At 38.5% G+C, this 21,790-nt stretch overlaps 2 protein-coding genes across 3 annotated transcripts; one reads left to right on the top strand and one right to left on the bottom strand.

Annotated features, from left to right (window-relative positions):
• Positions 1 to 1,493: 1,493 nt before the first annotated feature.
• Positions 1,494 to 10,160, top strand: LOC146480990 (uncharacterized). 2 transcript variants are annotated; one of them, XM_085108681.1, is made up of 2 exons: positions 1,494 to 1,625; positions 6,772 to 10,160. In XM_085108681.1, exon 2 carries the CDS (start codon positions 6,817 to 6,819, stop codon positions 9,994 to 9,996), a length of 3,180 nt encoding a protein of 1,059 aa, XP_084964807.1. In that variant the 5' UTR covers positions 1,494 to 1,625; positions 6,772 to 6,816; the 3' UTR covers positions 9,997 to 10,160. The 2 variants fall into 2 exon arrangements, with proteins under 2 accessions (XP_084964807.1, XP_084964806.1); XM_085108680.1 differs by having other exon boundaries at positions 1,496 to 1,625; positions 6,806 to 10,160.
• A 6,809-nt stretch (positions 10,161 to 16,969) lies between these two features.
• LOC146480991 (potassium channel, subfamily K, member 16-like) lies at positions 16,970 to 21,533 on the bottom strand. The gene is made up of 2 exons (XM_085108567.1): positions 21,111 to 21,533; positions 16,970 to 18,637 (listed from the first exon to the last, which is right to left on the bottom strand). The coding sequence occupies exons 1-2, from the start codon at positions 21,400 to 21,402 to the stop codon at positions 17,871 to 17,873; spliced, it is 1,059 nt and encodes a 352-aa protein (XP_084964693.1). The 5' UTR covers positions 21,403 to 21,533; the 3' UTR covers positions 16,970 to 17,870.
• Positions 21,534 to 21,790: the final 257 nt, after the last annotated feature.

Consider the following 21,790-nt stretch of genomic DNA (forward strand, 5'->3'; position numbering starts at 1 on the left):
TTTTAAATCACGCGTGTTATTTGAGACCAAATTGCACTCCACTCAGTTCCCTGAATTACCATTATGAATTTCCTTGATTTCAGGGTCTTATTTAAACGTATTATTTTTAAACCCAAAAGTAGACTTTGTTAGAAAGGAACTCTTTCAATTCAGTTACAACGTCACAAGTTAACCGACCTTTCAACGTTTCGAAGTATTGTTTGGCGGTAATATCTATAAATAAACTCACACAATCCGTTATTTCCCTATGGGGGTTCCCGTTATGTTCCCAGGGCAAACAGACCGTAAGTTTGAGGAACCAGCGAAAGGAGGAAATTTCAGGTATCCCACAATGCCCCGCTTCCAACTATATTATCAACTCGATGTTGATACGTGATCTCGCATTTTCGATGGGGCTTCTCGCAGTGAACGCTGATCTGCTCCCTCCATCGCCATTGCTTTACGTGAATTGCTTAGATTTAGACAGTCAGAGTTATGTCAATTCGTCAAACTTAGCCTGCTGTCGGTTTCTAACGGTCATGGGACACGTTAGTTTTCCAAAAGACTTCGAGAGCGGCTTCTTTGCTTGTTTGTGCGATCAGAAACATTGAACGGCCGCTTGCCACTCGACTCTTCTTCCACTTCTTCCATGCATTTACCGTTTGCTTGAATATCGACTTAAAAGGAAGCATTTATGTCACCACTTGATGTAGAATAGAACCGAACAGAATCGTGCTTAAAGTACTGTTCATTTCGACCGGGAAAACGAGTGATCGTTCAAAAGCAGTTTAATACTATAAAAGCATTATGCAGTTGTTTACATGTTTGGCGCCAATTTAGGCAAACTTCAACGAACACAAATTCCTTCAAAACATGGGGACTTAAGGGGACCTTGAATAAAATTCAAAGGAGATACTATTCGAGCAACAACCGGCAAGATTTCACGCTAATGTACCCAGGATTGAACTCGCTAGGGTCAAATTTGGGTCAAGCATTTGAGAGCCGCGAACGAGCAAAGCGAGTCGATCATGCATACCACTCCAAACAATTGTATGTTTTTCTTTATTCTTAGGCAAATTAGCTGCGAAATTGTAATGCAAGCTTGAACTTAATTGCCAAAGCAATACACAAAACGATTTAACTTACATTCTCAGATCCTGAATAAGAAAAAATAGCCACTTGAAATTCAGTCGATTTGGGACTGCGAGCTCGCCTTCGCATCGATACTTGACACCTTCTAGTCGATAATTTTTCGCGGAGCCTCATGGGATACCTGATATCTCCTCCTTTGAACCAGCGTATATTTTACATGTAAGCTGTAAATCATGAGATCTTTTCTAAAGACCTCATAGCTCAGTGTTACAGAACTAGTCAGAATGTCCGACGGTTTGGTTAACTAAACCCAAAATTCTGCTAAATAAAGCAAATAGGATTCTTGGAAAAACCCGATCGCTGAAGTAGTGGTTGACCTTTGAGTCTGTTTACATCAGTTACGCGCTATTGAATGTGTCATGTGAGAAGATCAAATGACGCTTCGCTTGCATATTACACTTACAAGAAGAAGAAGAAGAAGAAGAAGACGGGTAGGGATCTAGCTAGCTTCAAGAGCAAGGAGGGCGCAACAATTCGACAGCTGTTGGAAGAGAGTAAGTAGATCATGTAAGATTTACTTCGTATTTAGCCTTGAAAATATGGACCAACGGTATTTGTGCCATCAAAGTGTCGACGGTTCCGTGGCATAATACGGCCACCGAAAGATACTCTTTGACAGTCAGATGAAACATGTTCCCAAATGTGTGCTATAATCGAATGGAACTTAACTATTCAGGATTAAGATCCTCTGACGTTTGTTCCTCTCCCATTTGGATTCTTGCGTGGTTAAACCCGTGTGACATTCGTTCGGCCCTCACGCTCGAACCGCTCCGCTAGGACGGTACGAACTCTTGATATCAAACGACGACTGAGCTGACAATTTAACCGAATATTGCGTGGCAAATAACCACACATAGGCTCAATTATGTCACACGAGAACCAGAACTCGACACATCTGTTCGTGGAAAGGAAGGAAAGGAAATGTTTCGACTGAAGGTTTGTTATGTTTAAGTTATGCATTTTCTCCTTTTACACGCTCTGCTAGTTTCCTTTCCAACAATGGAAATCGCGTTTCTTCATGCAATATACGTTAAATAACTTGAGACTTCGAACCAAACTTGTTTTTTCTTTCTTACTGCAATGAGCTCTTTTATTTCACGTGAATTGGTCGCCATTTCCAAGCACCTTCCATTGTCTGTGTTACAATAGGCGGCCAAGTCGTGAGAAAGTAGCGTAGATCTATGGTTCTCTAAAATGCGAAGATTGTTTTTTTTTTTTTTAAGTTCAAACATGACCCCGCAAGCTGTTGTGTATAAATAAACATTACGGTATGGTATGGAATGGCGTGGTGTAACTTATGCATTCCTCAAAAATCCCCTTTTAAGTGGTGGACATTTGAAATTAAAAAAAAAAAAAAGGGAAATGACTGCAGTTAAAGAGGTTTTAATGACCTCTCTGTTCTTGAGTTTCAATTTTTATGCAAAGGAAAAAATAATGATTTTAAAGGCACAAACAGCTGTTCTATTTGTGCATGCGCAGCACACGAAGAAAGAACTCGTTACTGACAGTGGCGGATAGCGTTCCTTATTCGAAACGCAGGGCTGTATGGGCTTATCAAGGAAAAAGCGAAAGCTTTAAAAGCGAGATTATGGCAAATTGCTTCAATTGTTTAGTTATTTTCCCACCACGATTCTGGGAGTTGTTGTTTCTACTTATAATTATAGTTGACATGCATCTGTCACTACACGATAAAAAATGATTGGCTATGTCAAATGGCACCATCTCCTGAGGTATTTATATCTTGATCGGAAATACGTCTGCTGTTCGCATGCTACAATTTTCGGTGACCAAGCGGAAATAAGACAGAGTTTTCTGCAGTGAGAGCAGCTCGGATTTTGTATTTTCAAAAAGCAGATGTTCCTTGCACATCACAGAATAGCCCATTAATTCCTAGCCTCTACCATACCATTCAATTCCGTCCATGGCTTTGGCAAAAGAACGCTGAAAGTGTCAAGAAAAATCACTTAATGATTGCTGCCCCTTTCATAACTGTTTATTTATAAGAGAAGAGAGGTGGGGGGAGTGGGGGGGGGGGGGGGGAGAGCGAATAAGAATATTTTTCTACCCTAGTTTATTCTTAACGGACCAAAGCTGTTATAAAATATTTCAATAGTTTGCAAGATATTCCTTTACTTTGTGCCGAGATACTTGACTTTTTATCCTACTTAACCTTTACTCACCACCAAAAGTATCATTTACCCTCCCTAATAAACACACTTTCGCATTCTGGTGGTATCTCAGGTTGTTCAGTTGGAAAACAAAGAAAGAAAACCAAAAAATGGTGTTGGAGTAGATTATAAAGTTTCTTTATACACGATACGCAAAATGAACACAAGCGAAAACTTGGTGTGAATAAATCACAAGTTGCAAACGTAAACAAAAGGAAGAGAGGCGACTTGAAATGAACGACTCCGGATGTTTTACTGCGAAAAACATCACGGGAAACCCTGACGCTGACAAATTTTAATTGGCTTATAGCACTCTGGTGGGTGACAGAATTTCATTTAAAAAAATTTTCTTGTTGATAATTCGCGCACGCCTCAAGATTTGTAATATATATATTTTTTTGAAATGAAGCGAGACTAGAAATGTTTAATTTGGCCTCAAAATTTTTTTTTGGTAAAAAAACGACTTTCAAAGGTATCCGGTAACCTTAACTAAACATTGTGATTAGTGCTCTTGTACTGAGCTATTCGGTCCTTGATAACGAAATATTTGTCTTGTTGTACTGGAGAAACGCGCTTTAAAGATACGTACTTTTTTAGAGCCATGACCGGCAACTAACAATATTTCGAATTATTTTCTACATAAACGTAACTTCTCTTATTTGGAAAAAGGAGAATCTGCAAGCTGAGAAAAGGCGAAATATAAGAAAGAAAAGAGTCCGTGGTTGAAAACAAAGAACTCAAGAAAACTGGTCCTAGAAAAAGAAGAAGAAAGTTTCCGATGAAGAATGGTGAAAAACTCTTGCCGAAACCGCATAAGCGCGTAGCGCATAAGCCCAGTTACAATAATCGATATATCGAGTTCTTTGAGGCCCATTCCCTCCCCATATAGTGCGCCGACGCTGGCCTCCAGGTTGCGGTTGAAAATATCTCCATCAAACCTGCAAAGCAGAAAAACTCGGATATTGAACTGCAAGCTTGCGACGGCAATTTATTCGCATGGATAATGGTATATATAAATAGTCCTTCAACGTACCCCAGTGACCGCATTTCTGCCTGCAGCTGTTCTTTCGGATCGATGGGGCTCACCGTCGGGGCCACTGCAGTTTTCCTTTTCTTCAAAGAATTTTTTCTGCGCAGCATTCCGAGAAATTCTGACTGGTAATACAACTGCAGTCACGCACTCAACTTTTCCGACGCGACACCAGTAATCTCAGGGGACTCAGCAGTAGGTCTCCTGTAATTCTATTGGCTTTCGACGTCTGCGGCATCCACAGTGTTGACATATGGCGCAACAAGGGCGTGAAATATTTGTAAACCTTTAGAAGCGAAATAAACCTACTTCGTTTTTACGCGAGTGTGCTTCCTTTCAAGTAATTTATACGATACAAGGATTTGCGGATTGCCTTGAAATTTAGCCCGAAGATTCTCAAGACACCGAGCAAAATAGTGTGAGGGATTTCCGTTTTGTATAATTGATCTTCCCCGCGCAATGGCCTTCGTCGTAAAACGTATCGGTGAGTTTTTGATCGTCAAAATTGACAGTAAAATTGCGAAGCAACCAATAGGAATATCGAAAAAGCCTCACACAGTTTTGAAGATTAATGCCTTGTGATTGATATGATGCAGTAGTTTTGATTCTGCGGTCGAATTCCATGCCCGATAAATTCGCTAAAAGAGACATCGGTCGTTTTGGGCTTTTGGGACGCACTCTCCTTACGGCTAGAAAAAATCAAAGCGAAATAATTTTTACCGGATAGTACATTTCATTAGTTTTGTACTGATATATAGTTTATGGTTGTTGCTTTTAAGACAGCGCACAAATATTTTTTTTCGCAAAGGACACCCGCAAAGGTATCCGGTAACCTTAAAGTAGATTAACGTCTGCTAAACATAGCATAGAGGATTCTTGGAATATCTGAAGCCCTCAAGTAGTTAACATCTGCAGTGAACTGTTTGTGTGTTCGTCTGCACGCGATCTGTCATGTATCATACATCTGCCATACATTTGTCTGTATAGCGAACCAGGTGTGAACTGCTACTAAAAATAGTTCGCGGGAAAAAATACAGGGAAATGTATGGAAAGTTCAAAACACGACTGGACGCTTTCTGTCACAGCTACATCCCTCCAATTTTCTCCTTAAAATCTTTTTCCTTGTGACAAAAGTTTCCAATTCATGAATTTTTCAGAAGCGATGTTTTATGAAAATTATTTGACATCGGATTTCCATACAAACACTGTTATTTCAAGCCTGTTTGCCTACCCGTCAAAATGGCGTCGAAAACTGTGATCAGGCCTATTGAGATTAAAATAGAAGCTGGTGGGCCCTTGTGCATTACGAATTATCCAGTGGTTATTTAAATTCCCAGTGAAAATAATGAAGTTACTTCGAAGGAAACAGTTTCTTGACGAGTTTTGAGCCCAATTGGTCTAGTGCACAAAGTGTATTAGACGATCGGCCAATGAGCTTTGAGGACTACCGCAGGAACTTACTGTCAAAAATGAACTGAAGCACTGAAAGTCTGCGTCATGCGTCTATGTAAATTTTGCCTCTTTCGGTTTCTGTTCCTGAAGTTTGCAAGTTTTGACAGTGTTGGAGCCAAGGATCAACAAGTCCAACTACATTTTAAAAGAAACTTTAAAAGAGTAAGTTGGAGCATACTTACCAGTTGCGTTGATGGTCTTTCTGCGGTATGATAAATCACAAGCAATTACGCCAACAAGCTGAGAGTTTGTTGGAAGTTGTGAGGCTCTTTTGCTGTATGAGCGTGTTTACAACTGCCTTGAGCCAGCAAAGAGAATAATCTGCCTGCCTTCTTCATTCCATTGGAAAAAGTTTAGCAGATTTTTTCTAAAGTAAATCCTTGTTTGGGCACGATTTCCGCACAGCGGCCTCAAACATTAATTATGTATGCATTTTGCGACTGAAAGTCGATTTCTGCTCCTGTTTTTCGATGAGTGTTAGTATGCCAGCGCTGAATATAATGTGTAGAAATGTTTCCCTTTTTTTTTCTACCATAGCCAAAATACAACTGCAAGTAGACCTACACCGATCTGAAGATATAAGAAATTAATAACAACTAATGATATATTCATTATATTCAAAAACGCACTACAAGCAATAAGAAAGGGAAATATCGATAGAGAAAGTACTTAAAATCTAAAAACATATTGTGTATAGTTAAGTAAAAGATACTTTTAAAAGCAGTGTTATATCTGATTATTAAATAATTTTACATTCCCGAATAACATAAGTGTATTGGTATTAGGACATATGGCCAAAATACAACTGCTAGTAGACCTACACCGATCTGATAGCGACAGATAGTGACTTTCTCCCAATTGATCAAAACTCAAATTTAGCGAAAGAGTAAATGGTTGACTGACTTTACAAATTACTGCTTATTTTTAATAGGTTTTTTTGTCATTTCAGTTGTCTTTGACATTATATTTAAACTTTTGTTTTTTCTTTAGCCGGTTCTGAGTCTGAGTAATCTTACCATTACAGAATTGTCGCCAATGGAGTACACTTCTGAGCAGTTGAACTATTTTCGAATATGTTATATCATCTTTAACTTGGTTCCGGAAGGACTGCGAAAAGTCTTCAAACAAGAATGGGATTTCCGTTACACGACAACTGGTCTTGGGGAATGGAAAGAGACTCTACAGAATGGCCGAGATTTCTACAACAATGAAAGCCGGCGAAGTCACGTAAAAAATGCGCGATATCTGGCAACAGTACAAAATGGAAACACGGCAGAGTGGGACTGTAGTTGTCTTTTTTTTGCGATATTGTACTCAGACAGCATTGGCACCACCCTTGGTCCAACCGTCCGCAAAGATGTCGATGATCTGCGTCAAGCTCGAAACGATATTGCTCATATCACTGAGGCTGAACTAACTGATGCTGAATTCCATAATTGTGTGGCAAAACTGTTAGCTGTCTTCAGCTCTCTCAAGTTAGCAGTTATCGCAAGTAACATCAAAGCCATTAAAAATCAAGCAAGCTTTCCCACGGCGGAAGTTACAGTATTAAAGATGCAGGCTGATAATCTGAAAGCTGACTTGAAACAAGCGAAACGAGATTTACAGACCAAAGAACAAGAGGTTGAAACCTTAACCCAGGAGATCAATTCCAAAGTCCAGTCGTTTTGTAATCTCACGTTCAAGCCTTCGCATGAAATCATCAGACGTGCAAATGATGTCACACGAATCATGCAGAAAATGGAAGATCTTGAAACTGGGAGCAACGAAGCCATCAGCACCATTTATTTATCCGGAAATCCGGGTTGCGGAAAAAGTCAAATCGCTCGACAGATTGGACAAGAGGTCTTTGACAAAAGATCACGTCAAAATAAAGGGCTAACATTTGTTGCAACGCTCAATGCAGAAACCCTTGAAACACTAGCTGACTCCTACATGACACTGGCTACAGTGTTAAAAATAACAGAATACACTTTGACCAACCTGGCAACCTCGAAAGAAAACGAGCCGAAGGAGAGAATTCAGCACATGACGCGTTTAATTCTCCCTCAGATTAAAGAGTACTACAACTGGTTGATAATTGCTGATAATGTTGTTGACTTGTCCTTGGTTCGAAGCCACCTACCGCCGACCGGCAGCAAAGAATGGGGAAATGGGCAGGTATTGATTACTAGTCAAGATAGCAGCTCAATACCCTCCAATGCTCCTCTTACATACCACGAGTCTCTCAGTGGAGGATTGCAACCTGATGATGCAGTAGCGCTGTTAAAACAGATAGCGAGAATTTCAAATCAAGAACAGGCCGAAAAGGTTGCTGAAGTCCTCGAATACCAGCCACTTGCCTTGGCAGCTGCCGCATTTTACGTGCAAACAGTTGTGACTACTGGTTCTCCGAACTTCAGCTGGACATGTTTTCTTGAAACATTTTACCAAGGCAAACGTGAAGCAACAGAAGAACCACTTGCAAAGCAGAACTTGGCTTATTCGAAAACAATGACTACTGCCATCAAAGTTGCGATCGATAAAGCTACAGAAAGCGATGAAGTTCTCCGTCAGGTATTTTGTTTGTTTTCACTGTGTGCATCCGATTCTCTTCCACTTGAAGCCGCTATAAACTTCGTAAAATTTCGCGTAGCAGGGCAAACTGAAGATTTGATCAGGGCGAAAATTTTAAAATCTTCCTTGGTTACATGTTCGTACAACAAACACGGAGAACCTGCTTATGTAAGAGTACATAACATTGTCCACGATCTGCTCAAGACTGTTTTAGCGTCTTATCTTCATCAAACAGATGGAATTCAGTGTATATTACTAGCGATTAGAATTTTTCATTCTTTAATAGAAACCGAGAGTGACCTATTGTTTTCAAGTGGTGATGTGTGCGTGAAGTTACGCGCTGTTACGACTCACTGCCAAGCGATACATGAAATTTTAACCACTAGATTTAAACTAGAGGAGATATTACCAAAGCAATCTCCAGCATTAAACACCACTGGCGATGTAGTTTCGTGGCTTTGCTCATCAGCTAAGGTTTCTCGGCTCCTTAGTAATCCATCTGATTCAATGCTATTTTCCACGTCAGCTCTTGAACTTCTTAAGTACATCAGCAGCACACAAGCAGGCAATTTGTTAAAAGCAAAGGTTTTCTCTGAACACGGTGACGTAATGTCCTTACACTGCAAACATGAATTATCACTATCATATTATAAACAGGCTGCAACAATCCACGCTGAAATTTACAATGAAAACCACCAAGATGTCGCGAGTTGTCAATCAAGATTAGGAAACGTTTACCATGACCTCGGACAGCATTGCCAAGCGAAAGAACACCATGAGAAAGCACTGAACATCAGAAGAACGATTTACGGTGAGCAACATAGTGACGTAGCGGCAAGTTATAATAACTTAGGAATCGTCTACAGAGATCTTGGACAGCACTGCCAAGCTCAAGAACACCATGAGAAAGCACTGAACATCGAAAGAGCGATTTACGGTGAGCAACATGGTGATGTAGCGACAAGTTATAATAACTTAGGAGTTGTCTACGCTGATCTTGGAAAGCACAACCAAGCTAAAGAACACTATGAGAAAGCACTGAATATCAGAAGAGCGATTTACGGTGAGCAACATAGTGGTGTAGCGGCGAGTTATAATAACTTAGGAAATGTCTTCCAAAAGCTTGGACAGCACAGCCAAGCTAAAGAACACCATGAGAAAGCACTGAACATCAGAAGAGCAATTTACGGTGAGCAACATAGTGATGTAGCAGCAAGTTATAGTAACTTAGGAATCGTCTACAGAAATCTTGGACAGCACTGCCAAGCTCAAGAACACCATGAGAAAGCACTGAACATCAAAAGAGCGATTTACGGTGAGCAACATGGTCATGTAGCGACAAGTTATAATAACTTAGGAGTTGTCTACGATGATCTTGGACAGCACAACCAAGCTAAAGAACACCATGAGAAAGCACTGAACATCAGAAGAGCGATTTACGGTGATCAACATAGTGATGTAGCGGTAAGTTATCATAACTTAGGAATTGTGTACAGGTCCCTTGGGCAGCACGTTCTAGCTAAGAATTGCTTCTTAAAGGCGCTAAACATTTTAAAAAACAATTATGGTGAACAACACTCTACTGTCAAGCGAAGTTTGCATTATTTAAGACTCGTGGACAGGGATCTTCACGTTTCAAATCCCTGTTGTCTTGTGTGAAAAAACGAGTGAATTAACTGGTATCAGATAGCTTAAATGTAACATCAAGTAAGGATAGAATCGATTACTAGTAACTTAAAAATTCGAAAACCTTGATGTTTTTAAAAGTGATGATATGAACTGGGTTTTTTTCAGGCGGTTTTTAAACATTACCAGTTTTCTCACGCTTTGTTGATGAGTCATCGTATTATATACACTCGATTACAAAAACGTTAACACCTAAAAATCATAAACCGTGAACGATGAGACCCAATGTCCTTATGGGTATAAGTGTACTAAATTTATTTGCATAATATTCTATTCTCAGTGCGACGGTTTATAACCAAAATTAGTTGCACGTGGTGAATGATGGAAACTGTCCAAGCTATCCTTAAAGTGTCAAGTTAGCCAACAAGGGCCAATTTTTAAGCGCTACCCACAAGTGCGTTGGGTCGCATAGTTCATGGTTTATGCTTTTTAGGTGTCAACGTTTTTGCAATCGAGTGTATGTTACTAATACTACATGAATTGCAAAAAACAAACAAACAAACAAACAAACACATGAAGAAACTTTGAAAACAAAATTTGTGCGGCCAGTTTTTAAGTGAGATCATGAAGTCGTGCGATCCTTACCTGGTAGAATTAAAGGTTTTTTTTCGGGGAAGGAGGGGTGGAGGGGGGGGGGGGGTGGGGAGGAAAGTAAAATATTTAGAAGGCCGAGTTGTATAAAGTATCGTAAGAAAGATTGGAGACCATTCTCAGCGTTTCGAGGGGTTTTCTCGAGTTCTATAGTTATTGGCTCTCTAAACTGAAGATAGGGAACAACCAGAGCACGACAAAAATGCTTCTGAAGGCACTAAGCGACTATATAAAATACCCACATATCTTGATATGCTTTATAGAACCGGACCCAAGACCCTAAATGTACCACAAGATTGCTAATGTACGCAATTGTGGCGAAAATGACCATTTCAAATCAGCCTCCTGTGAATTCAGAAAACACAAAACTCCCCTTTGCTTAAATGAGCCAAGTTTAATGGGAGTTCCTTCCACGAGTCTACTGTAGTTCAGCGGTAGAGAATCGGACAACTAGTAATATAAAGGTAACAGAAGGGAGAGGTTTAACTTCGGGTTTTCGCAATCGGATTGCTTGTCCGGATGATGCGGGCCATCGTGACGTCACTTCCTGTAAATCCCGAGGAGTTTAAATGATTGATAAACTACAACCTCGCCAAAATTTTTTCTCGGATGATCAGTCAAATAATTCTACGCAAGGATATCAAAGAATCATTGCTATGTATTACTTTTTGCGAGAAATTTTTGCGAGAAATACATGAAAACAGCATCATCGCTCACGAAGTTAATATTTTAAGTATGAAAATACGCAAAAGTTTGACACTGGTTGATAGCAAATGCGGCAAAACAGTGACGGCCTGCGCATCTTTGAAGAAAGATAGCTTGAGAATCCAAAAGAATTTAACAAGGAGGGAAAAGTGAGATCTTACTGTGGTTAAGAGATTTCGATTGGCCATTAAAAACAATTATCTAACAACTTAATAAAATAAAAATGATCAGTGGGTTTAAACGCATTTCTCCGGTACTGTCTGGTCGAGCGCTCGCGAAAAGAAAGGCGAAAACATTTTTTCTCAAGCTATCGGAAAAGCTACGTTGCAAAGCACCCTTCAGTACTGAGTAACTTGTCAGTTGGTAATTGTTAATGGGCAATGGGGTTTGCTTTTTTTGTTTAATTATCTCACAAAAAAGGGAAAATATGACAAGTCTTTCCTTGCAAGGCGCCAGCTTCAAGGAAAAATAGTCCAAACATTCTGTATGTAAACATCAAAATTCTATGGGCAATGCACAAGTTTTTCACTCACAGATTTGGAATACATAAGGAGGGTTCAATTACTCACTGGACTAGTACTTAAGTTTAACTCAACTTCTACTTTTTCATCATCTTACTAATGTAAATTAACTGAAACACAGCATTTATCGTCTCCTTGCTCATTTGTTTTGTGGATCATTTCAGGTGATAAGTTTATTTCTATGACAAGATGTCTCCGTATCAGAGATCTAGAGAAAGCTAAAGATATTGTGAATATGTTTGGGCAGAAAACTGAGTAAGGAGTACGCGATTTGGTTGAAATTTCGAGAAATTTCTCGCAAAAAGTAATTATCAGTTCAAAAGAAAGTCCGTTTCCTCGGGTGTCCGCTAATTTTGCAAGCTTTTTCAAAATTCTAGGTTGCTCGGCAAAAGTCTTCTTTACAAAGGTTAAATGGCATGGATAAAATAAAATAAACTCCTCCGAATGATCACTTGTATCTATCAATCATTTTAATAATGTTAGAGGCAAATTCTATAAATTTAGGTCAAGTTTCAGCATAAACACAAACTTATAATTTTCACTGTTTTTTCACTCGGCGAAACAAACGCAGTGATCATTTTTACAGTTGAATATGACCTATAATCTCAACTGGAACGTTTGCACTAAGATTGGACCTCGTCCCGAGCCAAATGTCAGTTTCACCAGTACTTTGTGTAATTAATAAGATGTAATTTTTCTGGCGCGGACAATCTCAGCTTTTCCGATCAGCGCAAGTACACGTAACTCTTGACTGCAATATTTTCAGCATAATTCATGGTTGAAAATAAATGAACACTTACCTATATTGAGAAAAGAAGATTACAAGTCTACTCAGCAAGTAAACAACCCCATCCGGAGCCTGACCGGAAAAAAAAGTCGTTTGATGCAACAAAATCACCAGCGCCATTTTCGAAACTGGACAAAATCCCGCGCTTCACAGGAAGTGACGTCACGATGGCCCGTATCATCCGGACAGCCGAGCCCACGAGTTGACCTCTCCCTCCTGGAAGGTAATAGGTTCGACTTTTGTCAGGAGAACTTGGAGTTTCTTTTTGTGGGTATATGCCTGTTTCACTAACTCCACGAGATCAAATTTAGCTGTATGTCAGTTAAATAATCGTTACCATTATAGCTGTAATCTGTGAAGGGCCAAGCCAACTTTCAGATCATTTGCTTAGGAGATGGCGATAAAAAATAAAATTCTTCTGAATCTAAATAGAATAAACTCGTGAGACAATGGACACAGGAATCATTCAGGTGGTAACACAGCTTTGCATTCGCAATGGAAAAACCTCCTTGTTTCATGAGGTTAGGACTCAAAAGACTCTTTAGAAGGCGGGAAGAATGGCTTTCCGGCAAAAAGTCAACTGCAAAGATTTTTCAAACTTAGCACCGAAGAGAAGGAGAAGATTTTAATAACTAAAGTTCTCTAGAAGTCGCACTGTAAGAAGAACACGAGAGAGAAATTTGCATATGGATACTGAGCATTATACTGAGGATCTCAGTGTACTAACATCCTGTCATCTACGACGCCGGTCGTCTGATAGGTAAAAAGAAAGAAAGAAAGAAAGAAAGAAAGAAAGAAAGAAAGAAAGAAAGAAAGAAAGAAAGAAAGAAAGAAAGAAAGAAAGAAAGAAAGAAAGAAAGAAAGAAAGAAAGAAAGAAAGAAAGAAAGAAAGAAAGAAAGAAAGAAAGAAAGAAAGAAAGAAAGAAAGAAAGAAAGAAAGAAAGAAAGAAAGAAAGAAAGAAAGAAAGAAAGAAAGAAAGAAAGAAAGAAAGAAAGAAAGAAAGAAAGAAAGAAAGAAAGAAAGAAAGAAAGAAAGAAAGAAAGAAAGAAAGAAAGAAAGAAAGAAAGAAAGAAAGAAAGAAAGAAAGAAAGAAAGAAAGAAAGAAAGAAAGAAAGAAAGAAAGAAAGAAAGAAAGAAAGAAGAGAGAAAGAAAGAAAGAAAGAAAGAAAGAAAGAGAGAGAGACAGAAAGAAAGAAAGAAAGAAAGAGAGAAAGAAAGAAAGAAAGAAAGAGAGAAAGAAAGAAAGAAAGAAAGAAAGAAGGAAAGAAAGAAAGAGAGAGAGACAGAAAGAAAGAAAGAAAGAAAGAGAGAAAGAAAGAAAGAAAGAAAGAGAGAAAGAAAGAAAGAAAGAAAGAAAGAAGGAAAGAAAGAAAGAGAAAGAAAGAAAGAAAGAAAGAAAAAAGAAAGAGAGAAAGAAAGAAAGAAAGAAAGAAAGAGAGAAAGAAAGAAAGAAAGAAAGAAAGAAAGATAGATAGAAAGAGGGAAAGAAAGAAAGAAAGAAAGAAAGAAAGAAAGAAAGAAAGAAAGAAAGAAAGAAAGAAAGAAGAGAGAAAGAAAGAAAGAAAGAAAGAAAGAAAGAAAGAAAGAGAGAGAGACAGAAAGAAAGAAAGAAAGAAAGAGAGAAAGAAAGAAAGAAAGAAAGAGAGAAAGAAAGAAAGAAAGAAAGAAGGAAAGAAAGAAAGAGAGAGAGACAGAAAGAAAGAAAGAAAGAAAGAGAGAAAGAAAGAAAGAAAGAAAGAGAGAAAGAAAGAAAGAAAGAAAGAAAAAAGGAAAGAAAGAAAGAGAAAGAAAGAAAGAAAGAAAGAAAAAAGAAAGAGAGAAAGAAAGAAAGAAAGAAAGAAAGAGAGAAAGAAAGAAAGAAAGAAAGAAAGATAGATAGAAAGAGGGAAAGAAAGAAAGAAAGAAAGAAAGAAAGAAAGAAAGAAAGAAAGAAAGAAAGAAAGAAAGAAAGAAAGAAAGAAAGAAAGAAAGAAAGAAAGAAAGAAATAATAAAAGAAAAAAAAAAAAAACCTGAGTGATAACGGGTTAATTAAATGTAATAGAATAGTAGCAGTATGCCAATGGAGATTTTTGCATTTTCTAATGTAACGTTTAAATCAAAGGATTAGAAGAAGGACCCTATTGCTTTATTGACAAACTTTCTACATTTTTTCAAGCTTCAATTTGTTTTCAGGATAACCGAACTGAAAGTCTATTTCGGATGTGCTACAAGTGTTAATGCAACTGAGCTGACATCCAGCGGCAATACTTCGTACACTGAAAGTTACAGCTACTTAAATCATCTTTAACGCAATTCTAAATATCAAGAACACGCTGAGATATAACGTTTATCTCTTTTGACGCTAGAGAATAAGTCAACTAGTGTTTCAGCGTGGCGTAATCGCAACTGCTCGTTAATTGACGATGAAGTTGCGATAGCCTGCACGACAACGGATATTTTACGAATTTCAGGTTCAAATTAATGCATTTTTTCAGACGAATCTGTTCTGTGTTCGATATGATGAATATATTTGGGATTAAAAAAAAAAAAAAGGAAAATCGAGCGCTTAAATTAACAGAGTTAGACTGAGTGAGTTTATTATGAGTTAGAGAAGTTCCCGATCTTTGAGAATTTCACATCGGCTTTCCTATCCCCAAATGATAAGTGATGACAAATGTTTTATTACATTTATTCGTACACCAGTCCTTGGTTTAACGCCTGAGTAAATAACTTGCTGTAGGGAATTTGCAACTTTTGAGAAATAGGAAAAAGTGGTAAAATTCGACTATACAAGTAGGCAAGGAAAATTCTGTATAAAGACCTCTTCCCTCTGGAAACGTCCCCCAAGAACATGAACCCCTTTCTATATTTCTCAGACCCAAACCTCCTCACGTTAATAATCCTCCACTCACCTGGAGGATAAAACTTCAAATAAAAATGCCAAAAGACGCATATAACGATTTTCAAGCTGTTTTAGGTGCGACTGTATTGTCAAGCCCAGCTGTTAGCATTGTTCAAGATTGGCCGAAGGATAAAGTATTGTTTTACAATCTGTAAAGCTCAATGTACTAGCTTTCGGTGTTGAATTCTATTGGCTGGCTTTACAGATTAAGCCAACTGTAAAAGGTAAGACAGAAAATGGGAGAAGAGAAAAGTAAATGAGAATGTCTTAAGTACAGCTTTCATACTTCGAACAACTCTTTCACCCTATCCAGACCGGCAGGGGTTGGAGTGAGCGAATTATTCCCCGATGGACTATGAACGTTTATAACCTTTTTCTTGTCATGAGTTTGTTGTCTTTTAATTTACCTGAAAAAAAAAATGACGTGTTACCCTGTTTTTCATCAAATTTTATGCTACCATGATAACCAATTTTGAGAGACAGTTTTTTCACAAATTGGTACATTCCTGTTTTTGGAAACAATTATCAACTTTCTTTAATGTAACATTCATGCTTTAATACAATTTAAGAGCGGTTTTCAATTAAGTGTCGAAAGTAATTCGCGTTTGCTTTGGTTTTGCTTTTCTACGATCTGTGATTGGTTGGCAAAACTCGCGCAACTTTCTCACCAAAACCAATCGTGGCTTGCTTGCACGTGTTTCTCGCGCTTGGCGCCAGTTACATGTATTTGCTTCGAGTTTCGATTGGTTCATTGCGCTATTTATATCTGTTGTGATTGGGCAGAGTAATTACTTTGGTTTTGGTTTTACGACACTGAAATAAAAACCACTCTTTTGTGATTTTGTTGGCTTTCATTGCTTTTTATTCAATTTTAGTTGCTTTCAGTTTTAAACTTAACGGGAAAAAATCCAGAAAACCGAAATGGTGGATCTTAATAAGTTGGCCAGCGTTTGGAAATAATGAAGTCAATGTTGCGGCGGCACTTAACGTTAGCACAACCCTTTGTGGACTCGACTTCATCAGAAATATAGTTGGACGTACCATTTAACCTCCAGCTTTTATTGTATTAAAACGTTGGAATACTATTGGAATTGACCTTTAGAATGAGCCAGCAGGGGGAGGCAGATGCTGGCCCCAGAAGAGAAGACTGAATCCGGGCTAGATAGGATTAATATACTCCGTTATCTCCGTGTTCGTATATTAGAGAGGTTTAACTGTAGTCCGATTACAGTTTGGTAACTTGGAAGTCATTTTTTTCCTCTACTGAGAGCGTTGCCATGGGGACGTTTCTTGTAGTATCACGACCTGTGGGGCTCAGACACAGCACTGATGCTGTGACTCTGTCTTAGCCAGGTTGCTCTGGAAACATCGCAGAGTATCGCCATGGATTTTGGACGGGGGAGGGAAAGGTGAAGAAGTATGAGCCGGAGGGCTTGGGAAGAGTTGTGGCAGCGGTTTTAGAACACAATGTCAACTTTACTCTTTACATCTACGGCTGCTAACTGAATGAGCGTCACAAAATATATTTTCTCGTTACAAGCCACGTTTCTTGTTCAATAAATGTTCTACGAGACTTATTTTGCAACGAACCCCGCAAGACAAGACTAAGTACAACTGCGAATCTGCACAAAGTTTGTGCCACTTAAATTAATTGCTTGAGTAGCACTTGAACAAAATTCGTTTTTCGCTCTCTTTAATATTTTGAAAATTGTTTTGGTTACCATACAAGAAACAGTCTTACATTAGAAAAAATCACAAACATTTATCGTACTGGTGGCGGTGCCTCGCATGGGCCCTCGTGCCCCTTTCCCACCTTCTCTCTTGGGTTCAAAATTTTCTTCTTTTTCATTTAGTTATACCCAATGAAACTGCATAAAAAAGAAACAAAATATGAATACCAAAAATCTAAATGTTTGGATCTCATTTATGACCTTTGGTGACGAACGGAGATGAATACTTCAAATCGTTTATTTGCCAGTGGCGATACCTACCAGAAATATATGTGGTTAGCGACGATTACAACCCGAAACAAACTTGCAAGTGACGACAATCCGCCGGGATTGAGTAACGCTCCACCGAAATCACTAAAGAGAATTCCGTCCTTGGCATTCATGCCCCGTCAACGATTTGACCGGCGAGATGAGCCACGGAGACTCATCGATAATTACAATCAGCGAGGCAACCCAGTGAGTTTAATAATCGGACATTCATGCTGCAGAGAATAAAACGCACGGGGACTGGTCACACAAACATTGGACTTAAACTTAGATCACGTCCACAAAAGCTTGATTACGCTCATATATATGTCGTCCTACGTTTATCGTCCTACGTTCCTATGATCGTTCGCAGCTCACATCCGTTCAGCAAGTGAAAATTCCAAGACTAATCGAGCTTTCACGCTTTCTGTTCTCCCCTTTTCCCCCTTCTGCGAAACTGTTTCTGCCTGAACTGGTAAGAGGAAAATCAACTTGAGAGTTCTCTTCTATCACTTGAAGGCTCTTTCGCGAATCCTTGGCATTGCCAGTAGCTGACGTTGCGTCCATCAAGTTGTTACTATTACGCGCTAAGTTTTCCTTGGTTTCTAACAGCGCATTGTCATCGCCGGGGGATTTTTCATCTGTAGATTTGTCAGTATTTTTCTCGCGAAGTGAGCGCACTACACGTGCACTCACTCCATACTGCTCCATCACGATGTTCATTGAGCAAAAAATGCTCGACACGAAGGCGAGACCCACGAAAGCCAGGACAACGAGTATGTAGTCAGCATCTTCCTTGAACTGCGGCAAATAATCGCCGAACCCAATCGTACTCAAAGTCGTAAACGTAAAGTAAAAACACTCGATGTACGACCACTCATCGTGTCTCACCTTGACCACAAGTGCCATCAACGGCAGTAAGAATATCACAGTCAAGAAGATTGTTGTTAAAGCAACCTTCAATTCCACATTTTGAGAGCGCGGTCTCTTTAAAATGCGTTTTTCGAACAAGGTAATCAATTTGGTGAAAAGCTCCGTGATCTTGTCCCCAATGGCTTTGAGTGTCAAACAAGTTCCGGGAATTCCAATAAGTGCATACACCACACAAAATAGACGGCCAAGGACAGTCTTGGGCACAATGTTACCATAACCTTGGAAAACAAGCAAGGCAAGTGAAAAGAAGCGTTTCACAGTGGTTTTTTTACCACTTAATTCAAACAAATCTTAAACTCATTAATTTAGGGACCTTAATTAAGTTTGAGGTTTTCCTCGTTTCCCGCATACCGCAAACCTGTAAAAGTCACGTGAGTCCGATCCTACCATTGACGTTTGAGGTTCAGGTTTCAACGTCAAGAACATTATCTAGAGGTAAGTAAATTACGACTGAGGCTTTTTTTAAAACTTTAAAGCCACGTTTAAACGTCAAATGCACTTTCTTCAAAACGTTATGTCTATGAATGAGAGGTTTGTTTTATTCAGTTGCGAGATTACAAGAATTGCCAACCACATTAGTGCGCGCATCGATACAATCCTGACAATCCTCCATGCAGCCGCCATCTTGTTTCCCTGGGACAGTCCATTATGCACAGGTAAAAAGTTTCCCCAATCTAAAGCCCGGATTTATTTACATATGGCAAACACCGAACAGCAAACTGTTGGCCGACGTTTACAGTTTAAGAGAAAACCTTCAATCTTAAGGGCCCTAATAACTAAGTTCATGGCCTATCAAACAAGTTGGACAATTGAGATCACAAATTTAATTATTTGCCTAGTGTTTGCTGCCACTGATATGCTTTGTACGACTATCCCAGGGAATAAACAGCATGCGATGTCATATTCGTGGTGACATGGCTATGTAAAAGTGCAATTTATGGGACATTTTTGAGGAAGCGACAATTGTACACTCTAATTTCTCTACCTAACGGCAAATTTTGTCAAGCACCCAAATTTTGAGTACTACGTAACCAGCCTTAACCAGGGGTCTTTCGCGAGCGAAGATCGAGAGAGGACCCTGGGTACGCGCCCCAATTATACCAAAAACATAATAAAAAGGTGTTCCCATTTTACATAGTAAAAAATCACAAAAGTGTCCCCTTTGGGTCATGTGAAAGTACACAAACTCCCAAACCGTTTAACACTCTAAAATCTATTCTTCTTCGCAGATTTTGTGCTTTGTAAAATGGTAAAAATATGTTACACCAATCCCTTAATTGTTATGAAGAAATTTAGCCCCAGGCCTTAATCGAGTTGCAAAATAAGTTATAGTGTGGTTGAATTACTTATATATGTGGGCTATGCCCTCATAAAATATTAAAACCAATTTCTATCAAAGTTGATGAAGCCTTTTTAAATTGTGCATCACAGATAGTAAAAATGGGCATTTATGCATGAAAGGAGGGACGAGGTTAATTTTATTTGCCTGGTTTTAATCTGGAGACATTGTTGTCCTCCTGGTATAAGGTGCCGAGGAAAGTTTATATTATTAACTCTTTCGAGGTAACTTTCCTTCTAAAATTTCCCATAGTTTTTAAAACAAATTTCTTTTAAAAGAAAGCTTTTTCTAATAAACCATTGACCCAAGTTTCGAAATTACTTGAAAAGAAACGAGGAACAAGTTCAAATAAATGAACGCCGATTTCGTTTTCTCGCGTATAGACTCTAGGGCCTGCCGGTCTGTTAACCTGTTATTTTTGTAGAACGTTTTGCTGAATGAGACAAATAAATAAGAAAAAATATTCTCTGTGCTATTAATTTAAACAGCCCATCAATCATTATACAAATTTGACTGATGAGGCGTTCTTTTGCTTTGCCTTAATTTTTGACAGTAAGGGCTTTTTTAATAGCTATTTCGAGATATTGTCATCAAGGTTTAAATATTTTAATTCGTAGATGCAAATTATATTGATTCATCTTCAGAAGCATGCAGATAACTTGCGGATCAGTTTCGAACTTAGAATTTTGCTATTGTGTTTGAGATTTTTTGTTAGATTTATCATCGTGGAAAGTGTAAACTAGAGTTTTTATTTAGGGTTATCAGTGAGATAAAATGTTTACTTCGTATTGAAAAGAATTGCTACATAAAAATAAAAATTACATCCGTTGCATTTCTCGCCACTCAGCTTCGTCTCTTATGTTTGTTCGGCCTTTTATTCCAACTTTGCAATCTACATAACCGCTTTTTTGGACTTGGTTGCAAAACGCTTCTATAAACATCTTTTTCCAATTATAAGGCTGACTCGAGGCCAAAAATGCGGCAAGTTTAATTGGGCTTGTTTGAAATTTGAGATTAAGCTGAGATATCTTTTCTAAACTCCAATTCTTATTTCAGTACTAAATTTACGTAGAACGTATAATGTTTGAAATTATTCTTTAGAATTATAACAGTATACGAAAAAAATAACATTCACATATACTAATGTTTGAGTTGCAAATGACAGATCTCAGTGACATTATAAAATAATACAGATAAACGGAAAAAACTCAAAAAATTGGCTTTTTAATCACCGAATAATAAGCATTTGTGAACAAAAACTTTTATGCAGGCTATTTAAAACATTTAACAAACAACGGTTCGAAATGAGCCTTGTTCGGTTCGCATGAATTCGACAGTTACTGAAATCTTACCTATGGTTGTGAGGACCACCATCGCAAAAAGAAATGAATTTCCGTAATTCCAATGAAGGAAATCTTCATTTCCCACCGACGTGGAGAGAAACGTTTTCGACCATCGCCGGGCGTCACTTTCAGTTATGTTATACTTTGTCAAAATTTCCATCCTGGTGTCTCGAATAGCGTCCATTTCTCGCACTTGCTCCTTGCTCTCGATAGCTTGGAAAATAGCAGCTCCGAGAATGACATAAATTGTAAACAAAATCATTCGAATAAGCAGAATTTTTGTGCTATCAGAAACCCCCATTTTTGTGTGATGAATCTCTCGCTGATTCGGAAGTCTGGGAGGCAGCGTATATGGAGTAAGGTGCGTTGTGGTTAATTGGAATTTTATAAATATTTTATCAGGTTGTACCGAATCTGTATATTAAAAGCACTGCCATGTTCGCCAGTTATTAACTTTTTAAAAATTACCAGTAGTAAATACAAATTCAAAAGAAAAACTAATGATATTCAAGCCGTCAAACGCGTTGACAAGATGAGAACAGACTTTTAAGAGCGCAGTGAGAAAAACAAACGTAGATTATTAATGCACCCTCTTAGGTAAACTGAGTTATGACAGCTTTGCGCACTTATTATTATTTTTTTTTATCAAGCTATCTAGTGTGGCTTTTTATCAAAGAACTGCACTCGGT

Source organism: Pavona decussata, unplaced genomic scaffold (assembly GCF_977016875.1).
Source record: "Pavona decussata unplaced genomic scaffold, jaPavDecu1.1 SCAFFOLD_51, whole genome shotgun sequence".
NCBI lineage: Eukaryota > Metazoa > Cnidaria > Anthozoa > Scleractinia > Agariciidae > Pavona > Pavona decussata.